General features: G+C 44.8%; 1 protein-coding gene across 1 annotated transcript in view; it reads right to left on the bottom strand.

Annotated features, from left to right (window-relative positions):
- Positions 1–5,795: 5,795 nt before the first annotated feature.
- The window catches only part of XKR6 (XK related 6), a 186,203-nt gene continuing 168,117 nt past the window's right edge, over positions 5,796–23,881 (bottom strand). Inside the window, 1 exon segment of the mRNA XM_032683148.1 lies at positions 5,796–7,197. Within this exon segment, the coding sequence (XP_032539039.1) occupies positions 6,233–7,197 (965 nt within the window). The 3' untranslated portion in view covers positions 5,796–6,232.

The raw sequence follows: 23,881 nt of genomic DNA, 5'->3' as shown, positions 1-23,881 counted from the left end.
GTGTTTAGCTTTTCAATATACAACAGGAAAGGAGAGTTCATGTTATTTTATCAACAGCATCACTTTCCAATTGGGTTCTGTGCATGCCTGAATATCCACTAAGGTCCAGATGGTTTATGCTGATTTATTTTGATCGTCACCAATTGCCTCCCTCCTCATCAGTGGAGAGCCAGTGGAACATATGCAGCGATCTGTCAGCTCATTTTCTCATTTTTCTCATTATCCTACTGTCTGAGCTTCAAGTAAGGAAACAAGGGTTGAACACAGGCAATATCTAGCACAGCAGGAAGGCTCTCCTACCTTTCTTCACATCACACCTCGACAGAAAAGAGTCACCACACCGTTATTCCCAAATTCAAACACAACAGAACAATGAAGCGATTCTGAACGTGCTCATGGAGAAATAAGTGGATTGCAACAACCTCTAGCAGGTACCCAAAGGTCTGGAAATGCATTCTGCACACAGTGAAAGGTTTGCCCACGTCTATTTGGGATAGCCTCAAATCTTCTCATTCAAACCAGGCTGAGATTCTCTGCACCAGAATACACCTGAGCTCCAAGGAAAAATGAAAACCAGCAATCAGAACCCTGGGAAAACGACCAAGCCCAAGGCCCAAGGGTTTGAGACAACTGCCAAAATAACAGCATGCAAACTTCAGCAAGCAAAGGGTACACAACGGAGTTCACATCGTCCCTACCACCCTCCACCTCAGCCTCTGTGGGGATTGGCAGAGACCTTGTTTTGTCGTGGTTATTTGGGGGTTTTGTTTTCTTGTGGGTTTTCTTTTGCACAACCACGTTCGATCTGAACAGAACCCAGAGAAAAGCAAACCCAGTAAAAGAAGAAAATATCCCTAGAAAAAGCCTGTCTCCACAATTTTCCGCTGACTCCGGCAGCTTCCAAATTGTCTCCTGCCCAAGCTGCCCAGCAAGCAGGCACTAAAAGGTTTTGCAAATGCACAGTAGTAAGTTTTCCTTTTCAAAGCACCTCTGAGCTTCAATGGAATCATGCTGGACGAACCTCAGACCACATTTTCTTCAGGAGGTTTAGTCAGGTGTGCGGGTGACAGGTAGAACATGCATTTCTGTGCAGGGGACCGAGGGAAGGGTAAATTGTGAAGTGAATCTTGCGTGTACAGAAATATAGCTGAAGAGCACAGGGAGATTGTGCTCTGAAAGTCAATAGCAATGCTCCTCTGATGAGCCAGGCTTTAGCAGACCATTGACTAAAACCTGGAATTAATTTTGTCCTTTTTCATCCAGTCAGCTTTAAATAAAAATACATGCAAATGAGTGCTGACTTTTGGCAGGTGCAGAGAAGGACAGGGTGAAGCAGAGAATTAGCTCCAATCTCAGATACTGAAAATATATATATTTACACTCGAAATTGGTGGTTCACTTGCAGTTTTCACTGGTAATTATTCAACATTGGCTCTTCTTCTGCAGTTCAGGTTGGAAAAGCTGCAGATAAAAAATGCCTTGTGTGGGTGGCAAAGCATGACAAGGGCATGGGCAGGGACCTTGTAATTCCTGTATTTCCATCGTTGATTTGGTCTGGTCTGAATCATTCCTGTCTCTGAATTAGCTGCCTATGGTTGTATAACACTATCACAGTAAACATGCCACCCATCTGACATGGTTGGAGGGATGGATGGGTTGACATCGGAGCGATAAAAGTGATGCTGTCTGCAAAACAACCTCAGCAAAAAGAACAGAGTAAACTGAAAAACAACTTGTCCATTGAATCGGGCAGAAAACAGAAAAATACCACATCGGAGCTGACGTTCTCCACCACGTCCTGAATCCTGGTCTGTGGGCACAGAGTTACGTCTTTATTAGCAAATTAAGCACTTCCAGGATCCATTCTGGCCACGAGGCCAACTGACAAGTGCTGGCCCCAATCACACTGCTAAAATCTTCCACCCCTGATGCAGAGCAGCTGCATCCAAACTGCTGGATGGGGATGGTCTCTGGCCATGCCTGGGGAAGCTGTGCCCGAGTCCAGGGCTTGTTGGAGTGGGTCAAAACCATGGCAGGGAAGGTTTGAACAGTATAACAGTCGGGATGGTGGAGCCCTCGTGCCTCAGCTTTGCCCTGGCATGGCACATTTGGCTGGTTTAGATGATTCCAGGGTGGATCCAGCAGCACAAACATGCCGGAGAAGTTGCCCACTGATCTTGTGATGTGAATAAATACAGGCTCAACCTTCTCCATGGCAGTTTGAAAACCTCCTCACTCAGCATCTTCTGGCAAGAAGGTGGGACATGGTATAACTGAGCTACCGGGGTTAAGCTGAGGAGTTAAAACCAAGGTGAAACCAAAGCAAGTCATTGACTATCCTGGAAAAAGTGCACAGGAAAAGTCAAAGGGCAAAAAATAAACAAAACAGGAGGAGAGGTTTAGACTCAGCACTGGGATTAGTACCAATAAAGAGCTGGGGGTAGTTTTCCTCCCCGAGTTTTTGGCTTGGCAAAAGGCGCTGTTTGGCAACAAGATCACAGGTAATCCCAAGAGGAAATGGTCACCACCCCAAACTGTCCACCATGAACTCGTTGGGTGTAGTGGCAGAGCACGTGCTTTACGTTAAGGCTGTAATGGAGTCCTTGAAAAAAGAAATAGTTCTTCAGGGTTGACACAGGCTCTCACTGGAAATCCTTTGCTCGATGAAGATGCCAGTGGATGTCATTCAAAGAAAGGACTAGAAACAGAGGCAAAATTTTATGCAACCAGGAGTAATGAAACAGTCTTAACACGCAGTGGAGGCCCCTGCCTTCGTTGTTATCCACGCTACGAACCACAAAGGAGGAGGACTTTGGAACAGGGATGTGTCAAGCCCTTAGTTAAGCTGGTTTGGTTGTGAGAAATTAGCACTGCATTGAGAAGTAAGGACACTTCCAGAGTGTTTTGCCCCTCCGCTCCCGTCAAGGGAGGGAGAGGACGGCTGTTGGTGTGGTGGTGTGGAGTAAGATCCTGTTCCTGAGGGAAGGCAGGCTGAAGTTGCTCATGAGAGGCAACACTGAAGGGTCTCCTCCTCGACACTTGGTGACTGTGCCTTGGCTCGTTGGCTCCTTTCACTGTCCTGGTGTGAAGCGGCAGCATCCGGCGGTTCGGTGGGGCCAGCGACTGGGATCTCATCTCCAGATCTCAAGGGGGGCAAGTCTGGGGAGAGGGACCTTCTCATGGTGCTTTTGAAAATAAGGTTGCTATCTCCTGGATGAGAGGCCCCCAAGGAACAGCAGGGTTGTTTGCCACCCATTCCTTTCTCATGCTTATGCCAGTGAAATGCAGATTGCAGAGGAGAGCTCTTCATGGAAGGACCAAGGAGTCTCTTTACACAGGGAATTGGATCAGAGTTAAGCCTACACTAACATTAAAGGTAGGTGAAAAGAAAGTCCTGGGAGGAGAAAGGTAGGCCTGTTGCTGGAGGATGGGCACCTCCATGTTTTTATGACTCAGTAGGTGGGGACAGTGAGTTCACTTCACAAATTACCTTTTTTTATGGAGACTGATCAGGGAAGAAACAGGGTGAAATGTTAGTAGGACACTTGAGAAGGGAGTGGTTTTGTGACACAGACAATGGAGAAGGGAAATGAAAGCTTTCCACAAATATATATAAGTTCATGTATAAATATATATAAGTTCATGTATATATATATATATACATATATATAAATGTATTTATGTGCACAGTAAACAAGGGACTGGGAAGTTAGATAGGGAATGACAAGACCAAATCCCTCCCTTTGCATGAAAATGTGACCATCACATTAGTTGTAATCAGAGCCCAGAAACATTTGCCTGAAATGGAGTTTGACTGGGAATTACAGTACCAGTGACAATTTGGCTTCATATAAACTTTGCCGTGTGTCTATAGTTTGGCGTGAGTGAGTCCTGCCCTCCTGGAAAGGGACAGACACCAGTTAAAAGTTTCCTTTACAAAACAAAATGAAACAACTGAAGAAACCCCAGCATTTTCTCAGAACACTGCAAAGGATCACTGATTGAAAAAAATGTTTCTCTTCAGGTATATTCAGGCGAAGAAAGCATTCAGCTTCTTTAAACTGTTATATAAAATTGGTACTAGTTTCTTTAAATACTATTATAATTAAAAAAACCAACTGATTCCTCAAATTAAAAAAAAAACCATAATCATAATTAAAAAATATCCCCCCCATGCTGATCTCCTCTTCAGAATAGGTCAGCATGGGAGTTTTGCACCGTAGACAGTTACAGTATTTCTGGAATAAAAAATTGCAATTACACACAGAAAATACTACAGCATTCACTTAAAAATACCTCATTTTGTTGTTGTTGTTGTTTTTTTCCCCTCCCAAGTAGAGGGATGGTGGGATTGAAAAGATGCCCTGAAACGGGATTATTCCTTTTAAAGGAGCAATACTCTCGAAACGGAAAAAAGGGTGTTGTTGGACAGACGCAAACCCGTGATCGAACTCGAAAACAAAGAGATTCCAGCACAGAAACAGAATTGGAGAGATGGGAATGTTCAGACACCGAGCGGGTTACTTGGAAATGTCAAGACAACCACTCAGCCCTCGGCAGGTGACCGTCTGGGCTTTGCCATCGTCGGAGGTGGCAGCATCTCCTTGCGGTGAGAAGGCTAAAGCTAAACCACGATGCTCTCGCTACGCTCTTGGATCTCCTCTGCTTGTTGTTTCTCGCCATGTACTTACAGTAGAGGGTGACACGAGACAGTTTTTTATCAGCAGTTCCCCACATGTACCGAGTCGAAGAATTCTCAGCTAAATCACAACAACAACATCAACGAAAAATACAAAGCACCAAATCATCTCGAGACGTGAGTCAGTTTACAGGTTATTACCGTTTGAAGAAGTTTGTTGGTTGTTTTGTTGTTGTTTGTTTGCTTTTTTTTTGTTTGTTTTTGTGTTTGTTTTTTTTTAGATCCCGACTTTTTCATGTTTTGTTTTCCTTAAAAACAAAACAGAACAAAAACAAAAAATCAAAACCCAAAAATCCCCAAAATGGAACGAAAGGATGCTTTACAATCACTTTAAGGCTCGCACTGAATGAGACATGACAGGTCTTACACGAGATTACAAATAATACATGTATGCCTTTCACAGCCTTAAAATGATACAGTAGGTCAAATTATTTTGCCAGTCACTGATCAAGTATTGTGCCTTTAAATTGACTCGCTTTTTGCTACTATGCTGAGTTTTATTATTACTGAAATAATTATTATTAGATATGTGTAAATGGACTTTAGGAGGATGTTTTTGGTAAATAATTTCAATAATTCTGTATTTTACAGAATTCAAGGTGGCAGGCCTTATTCTGGGCTCAGGCTTTTGGTATTTGCTCCACTGGAGACAGTGGTGCTTTATCACGTGCAATTGTTGGAAACAAGATCAGATTCATCATTATCACACTAATCTGGTGCAAACCCACCATTCCACGTGGTCCGTTTCCACAAGGAAAATGGTTCCACGGTTGGATCACGTTCATAACACGACTCGGTCAAGGCTCACAGGCTTGGCCAACTGGTGCTATAAATTCCTTGCCAAATTATCTTACAGACCTGATTTTGTCTTTCAGCTGTTGGAAAAACCAAACTCCATTGGGGGTGTCTCAGCTTTGCTTTCTTATCTTTAGATATTTGGGTTTGGTTATTTTTCTGTTAAATCCAATAAAAGCAACGGGATTTTTCTTTTTCATACATTTCTCTCTTTTTGTTGTTGTTGTTCATTTTTTTTACTATTTTTTTTAATTTTAAGGTTTGCATTTCAGTTGGTTTTTTGGTTTTGTTTTTTTTTTTCTTTTTTTTTTCCTGGCATATAATCATCAAAGAGTTTTGCATGAGAAAGGTGACAGTACTTAATGAAACTCAGCACCTAAGGGCATAAGGCAGTTGTAGGTTTGTTTGTTTGTTTTTTTTATTTTTCAATCAGCACCAATCCCATAAATAATGTTCTACACTTGGTGTACGGTATAAAACTGATGTGGAGATGCCTCCTTCTCCACCTGTGAATCCTAGGTGTGGAAGTTGAAATACTGTTTCTTGTGTGTAAAAAACAAAAGAAAAGTTTTTCTTTTTGTTTTTACTTACAAAACATAGAGAATATCTTTTTTTTCTTTTTTTATACATACAGCAACCAGAAAGAAAGCTTATCTGAAGGTTTGTGTTTGTTTCATGATCTGTGTTTACCGTAAACAAAAATAAGGTCCCCTCTTTTACTTTTGCTTTAAGGAGCTTTTAAAGTGAAGATTCATATTGTAGCAACTCATATAAGAGAGGTCCATCTCTATACCTAATACCTACAGCTGTGGGGGTGACATATTGGAGGATGTTGATAGTTCTTCTTAACCTCCTGTCTACAAAATGAGCATCCCATGCAGGATATCTTTTTCTTGGGATGTCAATCTTAATGAGAGGCCCCTCGGGTGGGTAGGGTCGCCCAGATGGAGTAGATGGAACCATTGCTCTCACCTGGAAAACGGGCAAGCAAGTGTCAGCTGTGAGTTCCTCCTGTTGCTCCGTGACCGCTCTGGTGGGCGTAGCCTGGGCCCCCCGGTACCCAGGGGTTTGGGGCGCCATGGGCTCAACATCGGGGGGCAAAGGAATGCCCCAGAGCAGCTCGGCGCAACAGGAGCTGACAAGGATCTTAGCTCTTGGCCCCATGGGATGCAGCACACCATAATATAACAGCATCAAAGCTATCCCAGCAGCAAAGCTAAGAAAGACACAACACAGTGCTGGCACGGCATATGAGTCAGTGGTTTCAGGATCTCTGTAAAAATACCAAAGGAGCGTCAAGGTCGCGTTCTCCGTCAGGACCACCGTGTAATACGCAAACATTCGGTATCGAGTCCGCCCTTCCTTGACATTAAACCAGCAGAAAATGTACACAATCCCTACCACCATGTTGAAGAGGATCTCCTCCCACTTAGACATGCAGAAATCTGTCCCACCATGGATGATCCAGAAAGCCATGGCACACCAATGGACCACTACAAAGATCCCAAAGTAGAGCTGGAAGATGGAAGCAAAGAGAGCAAAAGAAATAACTCGGGATGAGATGGTGAAGATGCGCCAGAAGAGATGGATGAGGGCCCCTCTGTAGCTCATACTCTTCTTGTCGTCCCTAGAGTCCCGAAGAAGCTTGTGATAGGAGGCTAGCACCCAAGCCAGGGACATCAGGGAGGCCACAGAGGACACACCTGCCGGAAGACACACAGATCCACTGGGTTAGAGAGGAGGTTTGGTTGAAAACATCATCTGCTCACTAAATTATTGCATCGGGGGCAGGCTTGGGAGCCTGAAGGTTCAACTCACGTCAGGTTGTCCTTACAGTCTGGAGGAGAGAAATACAGAAATATCAGTGCGGGAATTGGAAAGGATGCTGCATTCAGGAGTTCTCTGACACATTGTCCTGATCTCCAGGAGCCACCGGCTCTGCCACCCCACCCCAGCTCTTCTCTGTTAACAGGGAACAACCTCTGTGCTCATCCTGATTGGATCCACATTTGAGAATTTGAAATCCAGATCCCATCTAAATGTTTCATCCCAAGTATGAAGGTTATTTTCTGTAGAAAGGAATCTTATCTTGGAATGCACCACTGCATGAGCAGGACATCCATACTCTCTGCAGCTGCATGGATTCTTTCTTATTCTAAAATACTGTTATATGAGCAACATTCCCAATGATTCTGCCTTACTCAGGAATCTCCATTTGCATTTGCCTTTGAGAAAAATAGGCAGTTTTTTTGTCCTATGCATATAAATATATAAAGACAGGGAGCATCAAGACTCATCAATACCCTTCAAATGGTCCCAAAAGAAAGAATCTGATCCATCCAGAAAATCCCCTGCCCTGGTTCCAGGGTGGACTGAAGACAAATATTGGAGGTAGCTCATCTCCAGCCTTGTCTCCTGGATGGACCACAGATCCAAGCCACAGTTGGGTCTCGAGCCCTGTTTCTTCTCCCTCTGAGAAGACCTTGGATTTGGTCCACTCTTGCCCAAAGCACTCAGAACATGAGGATTGTTCCCATCAGTGCCTGCAATTCCAGATCTGGGGTCACCCTCAGAAGGCGCCCCATGATGTTCCAAAGGGAAATCAGTCTTAACCAACCATCATCTCAACTAACTCATCATCCCAATCAACACTTAAACAATTTATTTTCTCCGAAAGATAAAATAGTTCCCCACTACACTTCAGAGGCTTTTAAAAACAAAAAAAAAACCCATTAATCATCACAAGGGTAGACTGAACAACTCATTGAGCAAAGCATCACAATAAAAATTAATTGACAGATTCCTAGGAAAAGAAGGAGCCACTGGCATCTTGTTCCTTTGCTCCCACTGCTGCTCACTGGACAACTTTTCTGCAGGGGAGGGAACAGATGATGGACCAAAATCCGTGTTTGGGAAGTTCAATAATTTGGTAGCTATAGTTTGATTGAGCCTTAGCCAAAGATTTGTCTGGGAGCATCACCTCTAAGTACTAAAGGAAAAATGCTAATGATTGTAAGCAAAACAAATAATAACACCTTTCTTTCTCTGATGTGTAACATATTAGAAGGTCAGAGAATCATAGGGTGGTCTGAGTTGGAAGGGACCTCAATGATCACCTAGTTCCAACCAGCTCTTATTTTAATTTTCCTACCCTAAAAAACCCAAGGAACATCTTTCTGCAGCTATTCAGGGTTAAAAAGCTAAAATGTCCAAGCCCCCTAAATTTCTTCTTCTCCTGTTTTCTTTTCTCTCTGCCCACAGGGGTCTGGCTTCCATGGGAATGCAAATAAGATCCACTGGCTCTTCAGATTTCACTCCATAGACTTTATCTTCTTCTTTTTGAGGAGCCCACCCCACAGTGCAGTGGGGTTAGATTTGCCTCCTTCCAACCTATCTATATCTGGAGGAGAGGTGATGAGGAAGGTGGCCAGGAAGGATGACAGAGCTCCATCTCTGGCCCTCACTGGAATTCTCACAGCCTGCAGGTCCACCAAAACTGTGTCCTTCCATCAGCTTATCTCTCTGAATCCTGTGCCTTTGGACTTACAGCTGCTTTAGCATTTCAGACTAAATTTAAAAAAAAACCAACAAGCCACAAACCAGTAAGACCAGTGGCCTCATCAAAGAGGGAAGCTTGAAGCCACCAGCTTTAAGAAAACCATTATTTCCTCCAAGTTCTAAGTCCTCAATAAGAAACAATAGACATGGGACTTGGGGATTCTAATCACAGAATCACAGAATAGTTTGGGTTGGAAGGCATCCCTGGAGACCATCTAGTCCAGTCCCCCTCACAAGGCAGGGTCACCTGGAGCAGGTGACACAGGAACTCATCCAGGTGGGTTTGGAATGTCTCCAGAGAGGGAGACTTACACAACCACACTGGACAACCTGTTCCAGTGCTCTGCCACCCTCAATGGAAAGAAGTTCTATCTCATGTTGAGATGGAGTTTCTTTTGCTTTAGTTTATGGCCATTGCTCCTTGTCCTGCCATTGAAAAGAGTGGCACCATCCTCTTGGCACCTGCCTTGGAAATATTTATATGGATTTATGAGATCCCCTCCAGTCTTCTCTTCTCCAGACTAAACATGCCCAGTTCCCTCAGTCCGGATGGAAACTTCTGAATGTGAACATCCTCAACCCCAAGCAGATGTAGATGAGATATATTTTTAACCTTCCAGATGTGTTACATTTTTGGTAGATATAATTAACAGTCCTGGAAGGCTGAGTGATGCCACACAATTTTAAAGTTATGTGTGTAAGTACTGTTTGTTGCAGTATCTTTTAGCTATTCAGTTTAAAAACTTTCTCTGATTAACAGGAAAAAAAAATGTCTTATTTTATTGCTGTTTTACTAGAAACTTGTATATTTTAGTGATGTTTTACTAGAAATTTGTTGGGCATTAGGTGTACCTGTACTCTGAAACTCAAGCAGCACCAGCCCTCAGGAGATAGATTTGTCACCCTGGCTTAAAAATGTTTCTGTTGGGCTCATTTATTCTAGAGTAGAGAGAGGACTAAAATACACCTGAAACAACCCCTCAGTTTACACAGAAAGGCTTTTCTGTAACGTTTTCGGTGAAGAACGTTCCACTAATCACAGCCAGGGCTGTAAATTGTACAGAGCTGAGATTACGTGTGTTGAGTCACTCACATTGCACGGTCCCTGCCTGCTGATAGTCATCTGAACGTCTCTCCCAGTCAGCAGAGAGAGGCAGACACCCCCAGAAAGTGATTCACCCTGTCCTAAGATCCATGTGTGGGACAAGGAGTGGTTGACTCATGCTCCCAAGGTGTCTGACTCCAACCCTTGCCAGGGCACGCGTGAGCACAGGCAGTCAGGTGGGATGAGTCCTACCCTCACAAACAGCTCATTGTCTCCTCGTTTGCGCCAAGATCTGAGGGAGGCAATGGAGTATCTCCAGACATTTTGACATATTTCTGCTGTTGTTTGAAAATTCAAGAGTCTGTGGTGAATGTGAGTTTTGGCATCCTAGTGATGGACCTGGGTGTAAGGCAGTGAGATCCCATAGGTGGATGTCAGCAGGAATCATGAGGTAATGTGAAGAGTTCTACAGTCCTTCTTACTGTGTTGCCACAGCAATTATTCCCTGGCTATTTCATAAAGACTTAAATGACACAGCACTTTTGTTCATCTTGACCACAACTTTCTCATTCCCATCTTTCCCTGTGACATCTTCGCACAATTTACAATTCTCACAGACTGTGGGATAAACTGTCTCTTTTTTGACCCTCCACTTCTCCAGACCTTGTTTCTAACCAACTACAGAGATCTCTCCAATCATAACTAGAACAAAAAGTCTTGGAAAGTTGAATCATATGAGAAGTAACTTTTTATTTTGATTATGAGTTTTGCTCATGGTGACTGACGCACCTTCATCTACGATGAGTAGGTTTCAGCCCCCTCCCAAGGTTTGTTTATCAAAGGGATGAGGTTGGGTAAAAACTGAAGTCACTTCAAAAAAACCACTCCCACTCCTCCCACTCTGTTCTTAGTCTCGGGAGTGGAACATTCCCACCATGCACAACCACATCTCTGGGCATTCTCAAGCCAGGAGGAGGTCAGCTACTATGAGGCTGAATTTGTGGGATCTGTCTCCCCCCTACCCATAACAAGTCAGACTGGCATAGACTAGGATTGTCTTCAAACTGTACAACAGCCTTTGAAGTCCTCCTATCACCTGCTAGGAAGCAAAGAGTGCCTCACAGGCCAAAGTCAGCACCATTGAGGAGTCAAGTCTCTGTTCCTTGAATGACACATCACAAGAATTAACCCCCCAGATCCCTTTAGTGACGAGCCCCAAAGTCCTTATGGTGAGACATCTCCTAGCCTACATTCAGCACAGAAAGGTAGAGGTCTATAATGTCCTGTTTGACAGATGAAGCACTAAGATTTAAAGGATTTACCCAAGGTCTCCTATAAAATCCAAGTGAAAGCAGGGAATAGATCTTCACATCACAGTACACTTTGCCAAGGCATTTCAGGCAGGATTCAGTAGAGACTCACCCCAGGGTGTTCATGGTTAAACAATGTCCCTTACTTTACTCAGTACAGAATGAAGGCTTAGTTTAACCACCACAGGTGGGAATCCAGCAACCTTTGAGATGCTTTGGGATATTCCAGACCTCCACGTGGAGCTGGCAGATGTGACAAACTTGCACACAGAAGACCAGAACATTTTTGAGCTGAGAGCTGAAGTGAGGCAGGGTACTCATGGCATCTCAAATGACATTAGGTGACGCTCAAAAAAATTGTTCCCTCAGTCATTATGGTCAGAGCTGTCTTAAGGTCATTACTTAGACTCTGTGGTTGTATTGTCTCTATCTCCATTGAATACAAGGGGAGATTGGACTCCCTCTTTGCATTGAGACACCTCCATCAGAGACACCTTTGTTTAGGTGTCTGAATCTGGAGCTGAACTCAACAACCATCTTGAACTGGCTTGATTCTGACTTCTTCCCTCACTAATTCTGCATTTCTCAGAGGGAGCTCATGAACAGTCCTCAGTGGTGAACACACATGGCACAAAGGCTATGCAACAGCAAAGAGAGGTGAGAAACCGGTGGGAAATAAGGCAGGGATAAAAACCATTATATTTCTGAGAATGTTGGACAAAGGAATCGACTCTCTGAGAAAGGGAAACAAGAGCCATTGCTTTGGATCATGAAAAAACAAGTGGACTCGAGTATAATGCAGGCAGCAATTTGATATCAGAGGAGAGGAGTCTGAACCACTCTGAGTTCAGGGAAGCCTTGCTGAAGTTCACGGGGACATGCTGAATTTTATCCTGTTTCGGTTTCCATCCCCCAGTTCCTACTGATGGTCCAGAAAAAGAGAAGGTCATCTCTGGTATGTAATGAGGATCTTTGAAAAATCCACATCCACACGAAAGAATCATAACAATGACTCCCCTTAAATTGTCACGATAGTTTTTAAAGCCCAGGAATAAAAACAGTGCATGGAAAGCCATCCCTATCTATCCAGACTATTCCTGGTATGCAATTACACATGGTTTTACAACTAGTCTAATAAAAGCCGTGGAAAAATAACACACATACACACACACACATGAGTATTTAAAATGAACAATATACCCATTTTTGCCTTACTTGCAGTGTGGTTCAGCTGAGGAGAGATGTTTTTCACTAGGGGTATGTACCATTTTCATCACAATCCAACTGCAGGTTGTTGGCTGTCAGGAATTTGAAAGCAGTTGCTGTAGCACATTCCCTAAGTATTTCCTGTGGCGCCTGTCCCTTTAAAGTTGAAAATGATGCCTAAACAGTGCTCTATTTCTTTTTTTTTTTTTTTTTTTTGATATTAATTCTCCTTAAGACTCTACTAAAACAAAATGGGAAGATACCAACGTTTCTCCCGGGTGAGCTGGACAGCAAATATTCCGTGTGACACAAACCCTTCCATCAATCCCTGTGCAAAGGCAGAGCTTGTTTAATGCCAAGTGCCACGTCTCAGTTCCTCCCCATCGCTCTCTGCCTGCTCAGGCCTCCGTGCTGTGAACCCTGTTATCGTGTTTTCCCCTTTGGGTGGCACGTTCCTCCCTGGAGCTCAGCAGGAGCCGAGGAACAGGCTTTCATTTTGATGCACACAGAGTGAAAATGCATTTATGTACAAAAGAGATCAAGCCAGACCCTGTTTTTGTAACAGCATTGCCTGAAAGTCACTCCCCCTTATTTTTTAATCTGTTTTTATTTATTTGAGTCAGAGTAAAAGGGGTCGGAATCAGACCCCAGGTCTGATTTTCATTGTTTCCCGATGGATTTTGATGCTTGATCATTCTTTATTCTTTCCCATCAGAGGAAGGAGTGACTTTGGTCTTCTTTCCTTCATTTTCCCTCTTTGATTGTCCCTTTGAACATGAAAAAATGTAGAACAAATAATAAAGGGCTGCATAGGTCATTTTGCCATTCATTTTCCTCATAGGATTTCAGGACACTGTCCTAACCAGTTTCTCCACCAAGGCATTATGGCAATGAGCACTATGAACATAATTCATAAGTCTGACCCAGGAATGGCCTTCTCACATCTATGTGACACCTCTGGACTCTGCTCAGAGCTGGAGTGACCAGGGATGAAAAACCAGAGCTTAACACTGGGAAGACTGGGAAGGGATGTTACACCAGTGTCACGCCCTTAGCTGTTTTTTTCATGGAAAATGTTTTGGTTTCATCAGACAAGGGGTGAGTTTCGAATCCTCAGCACCTGCTCCTTTGCTAGGGAGCCCTTCTGAAACCTTCCTTCGAGGAGCATCACAACCCTGTTCTCCCCAGCGTCCAACTCCCACAGGAATCAGTGTCACGAGTCTCTAATACAAAACTGCTGGTGGCTGGGAAAGGCAGGAAACAAAGGTAAGTAACTCACTTCATGGACATATTTCCAAGTAGGTCTGGATAACCAAAGAAGGTCTTCTACTACTGAATCCCACCGGGACTTCCTGACAAAAGGTTTGTGTTGAGTTTCTATACAGGATAATCCATGTCTCAGGTAGGGTAAGGAGGGCTCTTCCACATTAGACCAGAGGAACAGCCATGTTCCCAAACCTTTCATCATGAGAAAATCCACAGCAAGGCAAGTTCAGAACATCTTGTTCACACGGAGAGTTGCCCTCCCACCCCTCGACAGTTAAAGGCTGGTTCCTGTCCTGAAATGCTGCTTCCTGAAACCTTTTCCTTTTGCTAAATTAAGATGTTCTTAATGACCCCAGAAATGCTGAATCCCTTTTTAGCTCCTTCCCCCAGCCCCTGTCTCAGCACAGCCGTGAGGAACTGAGGTCCTTGGGTTCACTGGGGATTGTGTTTGGAAAGGACTCTCTTTCCCCCCCTTTCATCCTGCTGCCTTTCAGCTCTCCCCAGTGCCCCTTTTTCTGTGCTGCTGGAAGAGGTGACCAGCCACACTCGTCTGATCTGTGCTCTCATTATCTCGGCTGCTTCTGTCGTGTCTCCTCCTATTCATCTCCTCTGTGAACTCGGGCCCTGCCAAACCAGCTCAGGCCCCGCGGCCATCGAGTCTTATATCTCCTTCTGGACTCCAGCCAGCCACTGATCCTTCTGTAAGAGGCACGAGCACCCCGGGCCAGGCAGAAATGGGATAATCTGCCCTCTCTTCTGGATTGTCCTTGAATAACCTCAGCCAAGTGTAAGATCTCCTGTTGAAAATGTAGGATGTCGCCCACCACATCAGGACTGGCAAAGCTTCCCCACCCTGTTTTAAAACTCTCATAAAGATCTGCCTGAAGCATCACGTGCTTCAGGGTTTGTCTCACCCAAGGAATGCTGTCTGGGACATGGGATTGACTCTACCTGGAGTGTGGATCACAGAATCATAGACAAGGTTGAGTCAGAAGGGATCTTAAAGATCATGTTGTTCCAACTCCCTGCCATGAGCAGGGACACCTTCCACTAGACCAGGTTGCTCAGGTTCCCATCCAACTTGTCTTTGAACACTTCCAGGGATGGGGATCAAACTGGACCAATCAAACAAGGAGAAGTGGATAAGATGAAAAGTACCCTTGGTAGCAAAGATTTGGCATCCACCAACTCCCTACAGGAGCTCAGGAGAGAGTCCTGAGTACCAGTAAGGTAAGGAGAGCAGAAAGCAGGATTGGAAAACCCTGTTCCTGGCTCCAAGATGAGCAGAATAGCCCACACTGGCTCCAGCAAAACAGAAGTCGACAGATGCAACATAACATGGGCAAAATTGAGTGACACAACACAATGATTTTATATCACTGAGGGCCAAGCAGGCAAAAAAAAAAAAACCCCAAGACACACCTGATGTGAGAAGGGTGCAATGATCCATCAGAGAACATACTCAAGTGGCATTTCCTAGAACAGCCAGACAGAGTTACCGCTATCCTCAAGTGGTAGCAGAAAGATAAAATCCCTCTGTTACATCACTGAGAAGAAGGCTGGTCCCAACAGGCCTGTATGAACTGTCCTCACCAGCATGAAATTCCACTATTTGCTTTCCATAATATCCTTGTCCCTTTCCTAGGATGCTGAATGCAGGTATCTCAGTTTTTCCCTATTTATTTAGGAAAAAAAAGCTGCTGATGCCTGTTCCAGAGCCGAAACATTTCTGGCAGCACTTAGGTCAGATCTTAGTCCTTATATATCCACACATCTTCAAACAATCCTCATCTCACATAAGATCTCTGCATAACCGAGATCTTTGATCCTGTGTAGTGACTTGCCATCAGATAACAGCCCATAAAAAACAGCAGAGAGGAGAAGAACACATGGGAACCCAGACCTGGAGAGACCCTGGTGGTGGTATCTGAACCAGCAAAGGAGAAACAGAGCCAGGACCATTTGTTGATTCTCAGCCCAACTGGCAGAGTCTGCCATGTCCATACAATTAAACTCTCTCAGTAGTTGTATCCAATCTGCCTCATGGGAATGGTTCCTGGATTATGTGAATTTGTTTTCTCATGCCTGGGAAGCTTTGGGAAAGGGCTGGCTGGCCAAAACTGTTCCAGAGACCAACTTAACACAATCACCTGAGTGCCAGTGCTTGGACTCCAACACTGTTTGCATTACAGGTATAGACAGAATCTGATCACAGTCCTGTGTTTATCAAACATATGGTCATATAATCCCCTTCATCATGTTAAAAATAATGTGGAAGACCTGTGGTTCAACTCCTGGAGGTGGAACCTCTCATATTATCAGATTTTCCAGGTTGGGCAGAATAAATTAGTCCAGGTGGCTGTTGTGTCTGGACAGCTCTGGGGAGCCCAGGCATGGCAGGTAGAGCTTAGGTAAAGTCTAATTCAGATGTGCAGGCAGCTTTGTGCCAGAAAAATGTTATTTTAGCTGTACAGGTTGATCCCTCTAGGAATCTGGTCTCAGCTGTGCTCCCAAAGTTACGTCTGAGGAAAATGTCAGTGTGAGTCCATTGCTGGAGCCAGAGACAAATCCTGCCTTATGGAAAACAGCCTCTTCTGGAGGTCCAGCCAGCCACCAGAGTCTCTGACGGGAGTCTAAGGTGGACTTAAAGGAAATTAAATTCACAAACACACATTTCAGGGGGAGAAATGCATGGCAGGTGTCTAAGACCACTCAGGAATTTGGGGTGAATTTGGTGAATAGTTTCAGTCCTGAAGAAGCTGGAGGCAATCATGGAGTAGGGACACACACACACAACAAGACTAGTCTTACTTTTGGAGTTCCTGTTGATATGACATTAATTATAATGATAACACAAAGTTATTTATTTTGAAATTGCTCTTCCATTTTGAATAAACGTTAATTCTAAATGTTAAGAAAAGTTAGAGACAAGAATTCACAACCAAAGGCTGGTTGTTCCACTTCACTGGATGCTGTTTTGAGGGTGTTAATACAGAACAGTTCTTTGTGATTTTTGGCAAGCAAACCAGAAATCTCATTAATCTTACTGATGGTGGTTTTTTTGTTGGTGTGGGGCTACATTTGATGGTGTTTTCAACTAGAATAGCTGCTATCACTTAAACTGGGGCTCATGTAGCCCAGTAAGCACAACCCAGCAGTGAGGACTCAGGTTATCTCACATAAGTGCCAATACTTCTCCAAGATTTTCCCACCATACCCAAGTACATCTTTTCCCAGTGCTTCCTCCAAAGGGCATAAAGCTCATGAATCTCTGAATCTCATGTGGGCAGGGTGGTCTTGGAGTTGATAGAGACACTCAGAACCAACAACTCTGTCTTCTAATGCCACAAATACACAAAGGAGAGATGGTCTGGTCTGAGCTTGGTCTCAATTCCTCCAGGTATCAATCACGTGGGTTAATTCTGCATGAGAAATGTGCTGGGAAAGCAGCAGCCAGGATTTCCCAGACACAGATTAGGTTGTTTGGAAATGGAGCATGAGAAGTCTTATATGTGTCTATTTTTGTCAAAAGCTGCATGAATTGCTGCTCTATTCAGGCCAAGGTACCCTCTGTACAGTCATCACTGTAATTATGAAGACTTTTAGTTAAATCCCTGTTAATCTGAAGCCTTTAACTGCTGTCTCAGAATCACACTGACAAAGAACCCCACCTGAGTCTCTAAAAGTGAACAGCTACAGACAAGAGGATGTGAAGCTCCTCAAGACATCCCAAGAGATTTCACTTGAAATGCTCCACCAGGATGTTCTGACAACACCTCCAGCAAGGATTTAAATCTATGCAAGCAGAGCAAAATCCCTCTTTGCAGGAGATGTTACAGGGCAGTAGAGTCTGTCACAGAAACTTGGTTCAACCTGAAAGGAACACCTGAGAAGGGCACAAGCCACCTCTAAAGGCTTCCACTGATACTTCTTGGTATACTTTCTGGTTCCTTTTGTGCTCTGGTTCCTCAGTTCAGAAATCAGAGTAGTCTGATCCTTGTACCTACACAGACATCCACATGTTCAGAGGTATCCAAATCTTACTCAAAGCATCCAAGGTGGGAAAAAAGTCAACGTAAGCTACTTTTATAGTTGATCTGGAGAGCTAAGTACCACCATTGGCATGGATCTACCATGGATCTCTAGAGGCTAAAGTCACCCAAGTATGACTGTGCTGCCCTTGTAGTCTCTTGGTTAGATTTGCAGTTTGCTGTGGTCACTAATTGCTGAGACTTGATTTTTGACCCTTTGCTAATTAAAATAGTCTTTTTGAGAACGACAAGCCAAAAAACCCCCACCCCAAACATGTGATTTCTTTAACTGGGAAGAACAAGAGGACAAAATCCAAGAGGAGTTATTTTTAGAGGAAAAATCACATTGCACATTCAACAGCTGGTTCTTTATGAAGGACTCTTTAGTCATAATTTTTAGTGGCCAAGTCTTTGCTAAGATTCTTGAGTATATTGAATCCAGCAGAGTCACTTCCAGTTTACATCCCCAAAAAAACAGAATGAGCCTCCTATACTGAGATTTTTCAGACCTAATGACATTTGAACTCTACCGTTAGGAACCCTTAGAAGAGAAACACACCTTATGGAACTTCTGGAATACACCAAAATGGGGAGAAAAACCTCTTGCTAAGAAAAACAATGCATGGCTCCATTTCAAAAAAAATCTTTCCCCACCCATTTCTATGTTCTGAGAAGGGATAGTTGGCATGAAACAACTTAATTCCACAAACACATGCAATAAATGTGCATTTTGACACTGTATATTTGACATTTGTTGCAGCATCTCTATCCTGGCATCCTTTTTAAAAAAATTCATATGAGAACCACAGCCACTGAGAAGAATGTAAATGTGCCTAAAACAAGTTGATAGGGTGTTGCAATCTTGTAAGTAGGGGTAAAATATTCTGAAAACCAGGGGAGAAGCGCATCAGTGCTGGAAAGAACTCCAGGGAGTTCTACTGTCTGCTTTGGAGAACAACCATGAGAATCTCTTTTTCCTTGGCACAGGTCTGGGGCAGCTTTTGAACCTGGGACCCTGTGCCCAGAAATCAACAGCTAAGCAAAGCCTAATTTTGTTGACTGCTATATCCATTCTGTCTCAGCCTCCAAAGCAGGGTGGCCCAGTCCAGAGTGCTTGGTGGGAATGGTTCTTGGCCTGTGCCATGACCTGAGCCAAGCACGGAAATTGTTTGGGTTGGTGCTGGCTGCCAGGAGCTAAAAATGTGCCAAGGACTGTGCTGATAATTGAACCACATGGTTGACCAAGATTTGGTGGCTGAGCTCGTGTTCTGACTTGTTTAGATAAAACCCAACAGACTTGTCACCAGATTGGGGAAGCAATATCTTCTGCCAGGGCTTAGTGAAGGAACCTCCTGCTGTAAACACAGCTCCCACAGCCACTTCCTTGGAGATGAGATAACAACAAGGCACTGCTTCAAACAGTCTGTGGCAGCACCAAACAGGGATCCTGCAAACCACCTCTGGTTAATGGTTTGGTCTGGACACAGAAAGTTTGCAGGCCATTAGAGAAATAACTTCATCCTGGTTGTGGAAATGCCTTTGACCTGGTGGGGAAGAGGAAGGAAACTCAGCTTGGTTCACACTCACTGGCTGAGTGAAAGCTCTTCATTCAGCGTGTTTGGAGACGTGGCAGCAGTGCACACTTTGCTGACCTCATGGTTTATAAACCTTTGATGTTATGTAGGTGGCCTCTGGTGGAATTGCATCAGCATCACTGTGGGTGAGGGGACTGGTCTCCTGAAAAGGAGGAACACCTCAACATTCCCGGAGAGTGCACAGGACTGGCATCAATGAAGCGAGTCTGGCAGAGCGTTTCTGTGAGGGGGAGTGACAGAGTGACAAGAACGGATGTGGTGCAGCTGGTGCTGTCTCGCAGTGGGGTAGCTGAAGGCACCAGGGACACTGATTTCCAAGGATATCAGCAAGAACCCGTTTCTTCCTCTGCTTCCCATGCTTTGAACGCTCTGCAAAGGTCTAAGTGATGTGCAGCAGGCCAGAACTCAGCACGTGAAGTCATGCTCATCCTGGCTTGTCTCCTTGTCTCCTGGGTCTTTTTGCCTCCTCTTGTGTGTTCAGGATGGAGTTGAGGTTGCCTCTTCAACAGATTAATGTCCTTGCTCAAGGTCAGGCTGAGATCAAACCACGAGCCCATTCCCCTGCTGTAAACATCTCTTTGCACCTTAAGATATATAATGTACATGAGATATGGGCTCCTGTGCTACAGATACAGCTGTGCCTGGTGGACATCCCCCACCAGTGATCATTTGTGTGGAGACATGGATGTACTGAAGGCACTGAGAGCCTGAGGTTGGTCAAATGCCACTTAGGACAAAAGTCATTTCAGGAGATTTCTACTGACTCAGTGAATCTGCTGCACTCCCAGACTCAAGACTGTCACCTCAAGCTAATCATAAAGAAAAACAACTAATAGTTGCTGAAGCAAGAAAGTTCTTTCCTTCAATATTCAGCAACTCTGAGTTGCATCAACCCGACCTGCTTCATCTCCATCTCCATCTGGGGTAGAAGCACAGAGAATTCCCTGCCCAACACCCACCAAGCATGTTCCCCATGTTTCTTTGCACACCTCAGTGGCTGTGTGCTCCCTGTTTTTCCAGAGGCAGCATGGCATGAACCCCAGAGCTGCACACTTGAGCAACCTGAAGACAAAAAGAGTTGAATTTCCATGCATTTCACCAGCCCATTCCACAGCAGGGTACAGCCACCTTTTCCTATGCTCTGATCAAAACCTGCCATGAGAGGAGTGTCTCCAAGAAAGCCTGCAGCATGGAATTACCCAAAAAAGCTTTAATTTCCTGTGTGGAATCTGCTTGACGTGCACTCCCCAGGAGCCTGCGGCGTACGGATCCTCCCCAAGACCTCAGGCTACTCCAAGCTCTCTCTCCATGCCTCAGTTTCCCATCTGCCCTGCAGCTCCTGGGAACAGCATGAGCTAATGCTTGTGTGGTGCTGTGATGATGTAACCCCTTCCCAATGACTACCACAGTCTGACAAAGCCTAAATTTGGCAGCACTGGCCGAGTGCCAGCGCTGTCCCGTGAACGGTGACTCATCTTTATTGGCTGTGCCGTGTCCTGTGTGTGACGGTGACACGTGGTCCGGAACAGAAGGGGTTTCATCAGCACTCCCAAAATAAGAGTCAGAGACATGGCAAGGTGGTGGATGGGGAAGCTGCAGGTGGGGATGGGCGGAGGGATGACGTCTCTCCTTGGGCTGGCTCCAAAGCCCATTGGAAAAGAAAAAAAAAACCCGTCACTGGCTTCCAAGGCTCCTGGATCCGATCCTTCCCCGCCGAGCTGGGACAATATGGCTGATGATAGGGCGAGCTTTCCCATGCCAGCCCGCCTCAGGCATGGCCTGCTCTCAGCATGCCAGAGCAAGGCGTCCTCGGTGCCCACTGCCAACTGTGGAGATGGCTTTTTGATGCTGCTGGGAGCTGGCGGGGGACCAGCGACTCGCTTCAAGCAGGGCACCAAATTGCTCCCTGTCATCCGGTTCTGGTGACGAGGAGGGAAGGCAGGAGCAGAGCCATATGCCCCAGTCTGGCAAAGCACTTGAGTCATATGAGTGGCCTCCCAGGCGAGCTGCTTATGAGTTCAGAGCTATTTGGGCATTTTGTGAGGAGCCTCCTTGGTCTGCTGGTGAACATTGAAAGGGAAATTGTGGTGGAATCAGGACAAACTTCCAAGGCAGATGACCTCTCCGTGCCAAGCCCCTTCAGCAAGAACATGACTGGTGGGGTCCCTTGCCTACATGGCAATGAGAAACTGCTTTTCTGCTCATGCCTCTTCTGTCACAGGGAAACAAGGCTGCGTGATGGATGTCTCCCATTTCTTCTACTCCCCAAGGAATGGCATAAGAAAAAGGGAAAAAGAATATGCCTCCAGCTCTTTGGGCAAAGTTATATAGCACCTCGTTTCCTTATGATCTGTCTCAAAGCCCAAGCCAAAGAACCAGAGTGTGACTCTGGTAGACCTTGCCTCCTCCACATCTCCTCTGAATGAAGAGTCTATGAAGGAAGGACTCTTCTAGTCACACATTGCAGTTTTCCTGGTGAATCTCAGGTAAAATGCACCAGTCAGAAAGGGAACAAGATTTCTGCATGTGGAAGAAGAGTACTTTGCTTGGGTTTTACCCACCCCAAAGAGAGTCTGCAGATGCCATGTTGAATCTTCTTTGTGCTGAGCCCTGTGGAGTCTGACGCCTGAGAAGAAAGGGTGGCCCTCAGCTCATCTATGATGAGTAACTCTGGGTACTCCACAGACTGGGACAATTTTGTGTAGTGAGGTCGCAGAGACTGAATTTGGGGTTTTGGATTCATGTTTGAGCACTGTTGGAATGCACTTATTTAGTTACACCCAAACTGAACGACACCTGTGGAGAACGGGCAGCAACACCCCACAGCAAGCACTTTTCCCTGCACATCCTTTTCCATCCAGCCTGGCACTTCCCACCCATAGTGGTGTTTCTCTACTAAAAATTAACTGTTTATCTGCAGGGATTGTTCTCCAGCCCAACACACTTTGGTCCCATCTATATCCCATCTCCTGCCATTCAAGGTGGTTGCATCTAACTACCTGCTGGGAATGGTCCCTGCTCTGTGCTTAGTCCCAAGCAATCCTTGGAGATTTTTTGGCTCAGAGACAGCTGGTCCAAGCCAAAACCATGTCAGACTCATTCCAGCAGGGCAGCAATGGTAATGATGGAAGTCCACTGCTGGTGCCATTTATGCTGGGCTCTCCAATGGATGTACCTGCTCAGCCCAAGAAGGCAAGAAGGATCTTGCACTAACTTCTAGTGCTCCCTCAAGAATAGAAATGGTGAAAAGGATGGAATTTCAAATCTAATGAGTCTCTTCTACATTTCTAGTGGAGACATGGGAATTTTAGTCACTTCAGTTACATTCAGGCCAGTGTTATGTCATTTGAAAATCACACCTTTGTGCAACTAAAGGCTGAAGGTCTCTTTCTAACTCGAGTGTCCCAGTTAAGAAGATTTGTTTGCTCTTTGGAGCTCGAGTAAGAAGTAATTCATTCATGTGTTATCCTTTAAAGATGGCCTTGGTTTTAAATCTCAAGCCATTCCTCAACAAGTCATGGTGCCTTGAGATATTCCCTATCCTATGATTATCCCAGGACATTTCACACAGAAGGCAGCTCACAGCACATCCATTATTCACAGCATATTATTGGTTAACTATCGGCCTGTCAACGGGGAAGATGAACTGAGAAATTTATCTCCACATTAGACTAACTCATTATCACACAGGAACCTTCTCACTCAAGTGCAGCAGGGTTTAACTTGGCTCATCCCAAACCCACTCAGCTCCACCAGGGGTGCCTTCTCTGGGCAGTGAGACATCTAACCTGCTGCTTGTCCTTCAATACTCTGCAAGATCAGTTAAGTCTTCTAAACTAAGTGACAAGTATCTTAGTGTGCTCCTGCAAAAAAGGATCATAAATGATCATAAATGCTCCCCAGACATGGTACAGAAAGAAGGAGAAGGTGACCAAGAATAGGACTTTGCTTTAGGAGGGACAACAAGATTTGCAAACTCTACCAGGATAACTCTGCAGCCAGCACACTTCTGTAGCTGAGATGTCTGAAACTCCTTTCAGTGCCTAATTTGTATCACTTTGCTTAAAAGAATGACCCAAAAACCTGCTGAAGTTAATGTTGCTTTTCCTCAAATATATGAGCAGCTTCAGAGTACTTATTGTGGGCTGTGGAGAGTTCAGATACCTTGCAGAATCCTGGAGATTCCAAGACTTTGCCAAATGAAGGCTTACACTGCAAATCTCTTTCAGATCAACACCAGGATTGTAGAGGAGATAGCCACAGCCTCAGGGGATAGATGTGACTTTTTGGGGGGGAGAGACCCTGTGCTGAAAAGTGCAGCTTCATGCAGGAAGATTCCCAGGGAACTCTCTACATAAAGAACTCGTGACACGAGT

The sequence above is a fragment of the Chiroxiphia lanceolata genome, chromosome 3 (genome assembly GCF_009829145.1).
Source record: "Chiroxiphia lanceolata isolate bChiLan1 chromosome 3, bChiLan1.pri, whole genome shotgun sequence".
NCBI lineage: Eukaryota > Metazoa > Chordata > Aves > Passeriformes > Pipridae > Chiroxiphia > Chiroxiphia lanceolata.
The sequence above is the reverse complement of the archived record's forward strand: the minus strand, read 5'-3'. Positions and strand labels throughout refer to the sequence as shown.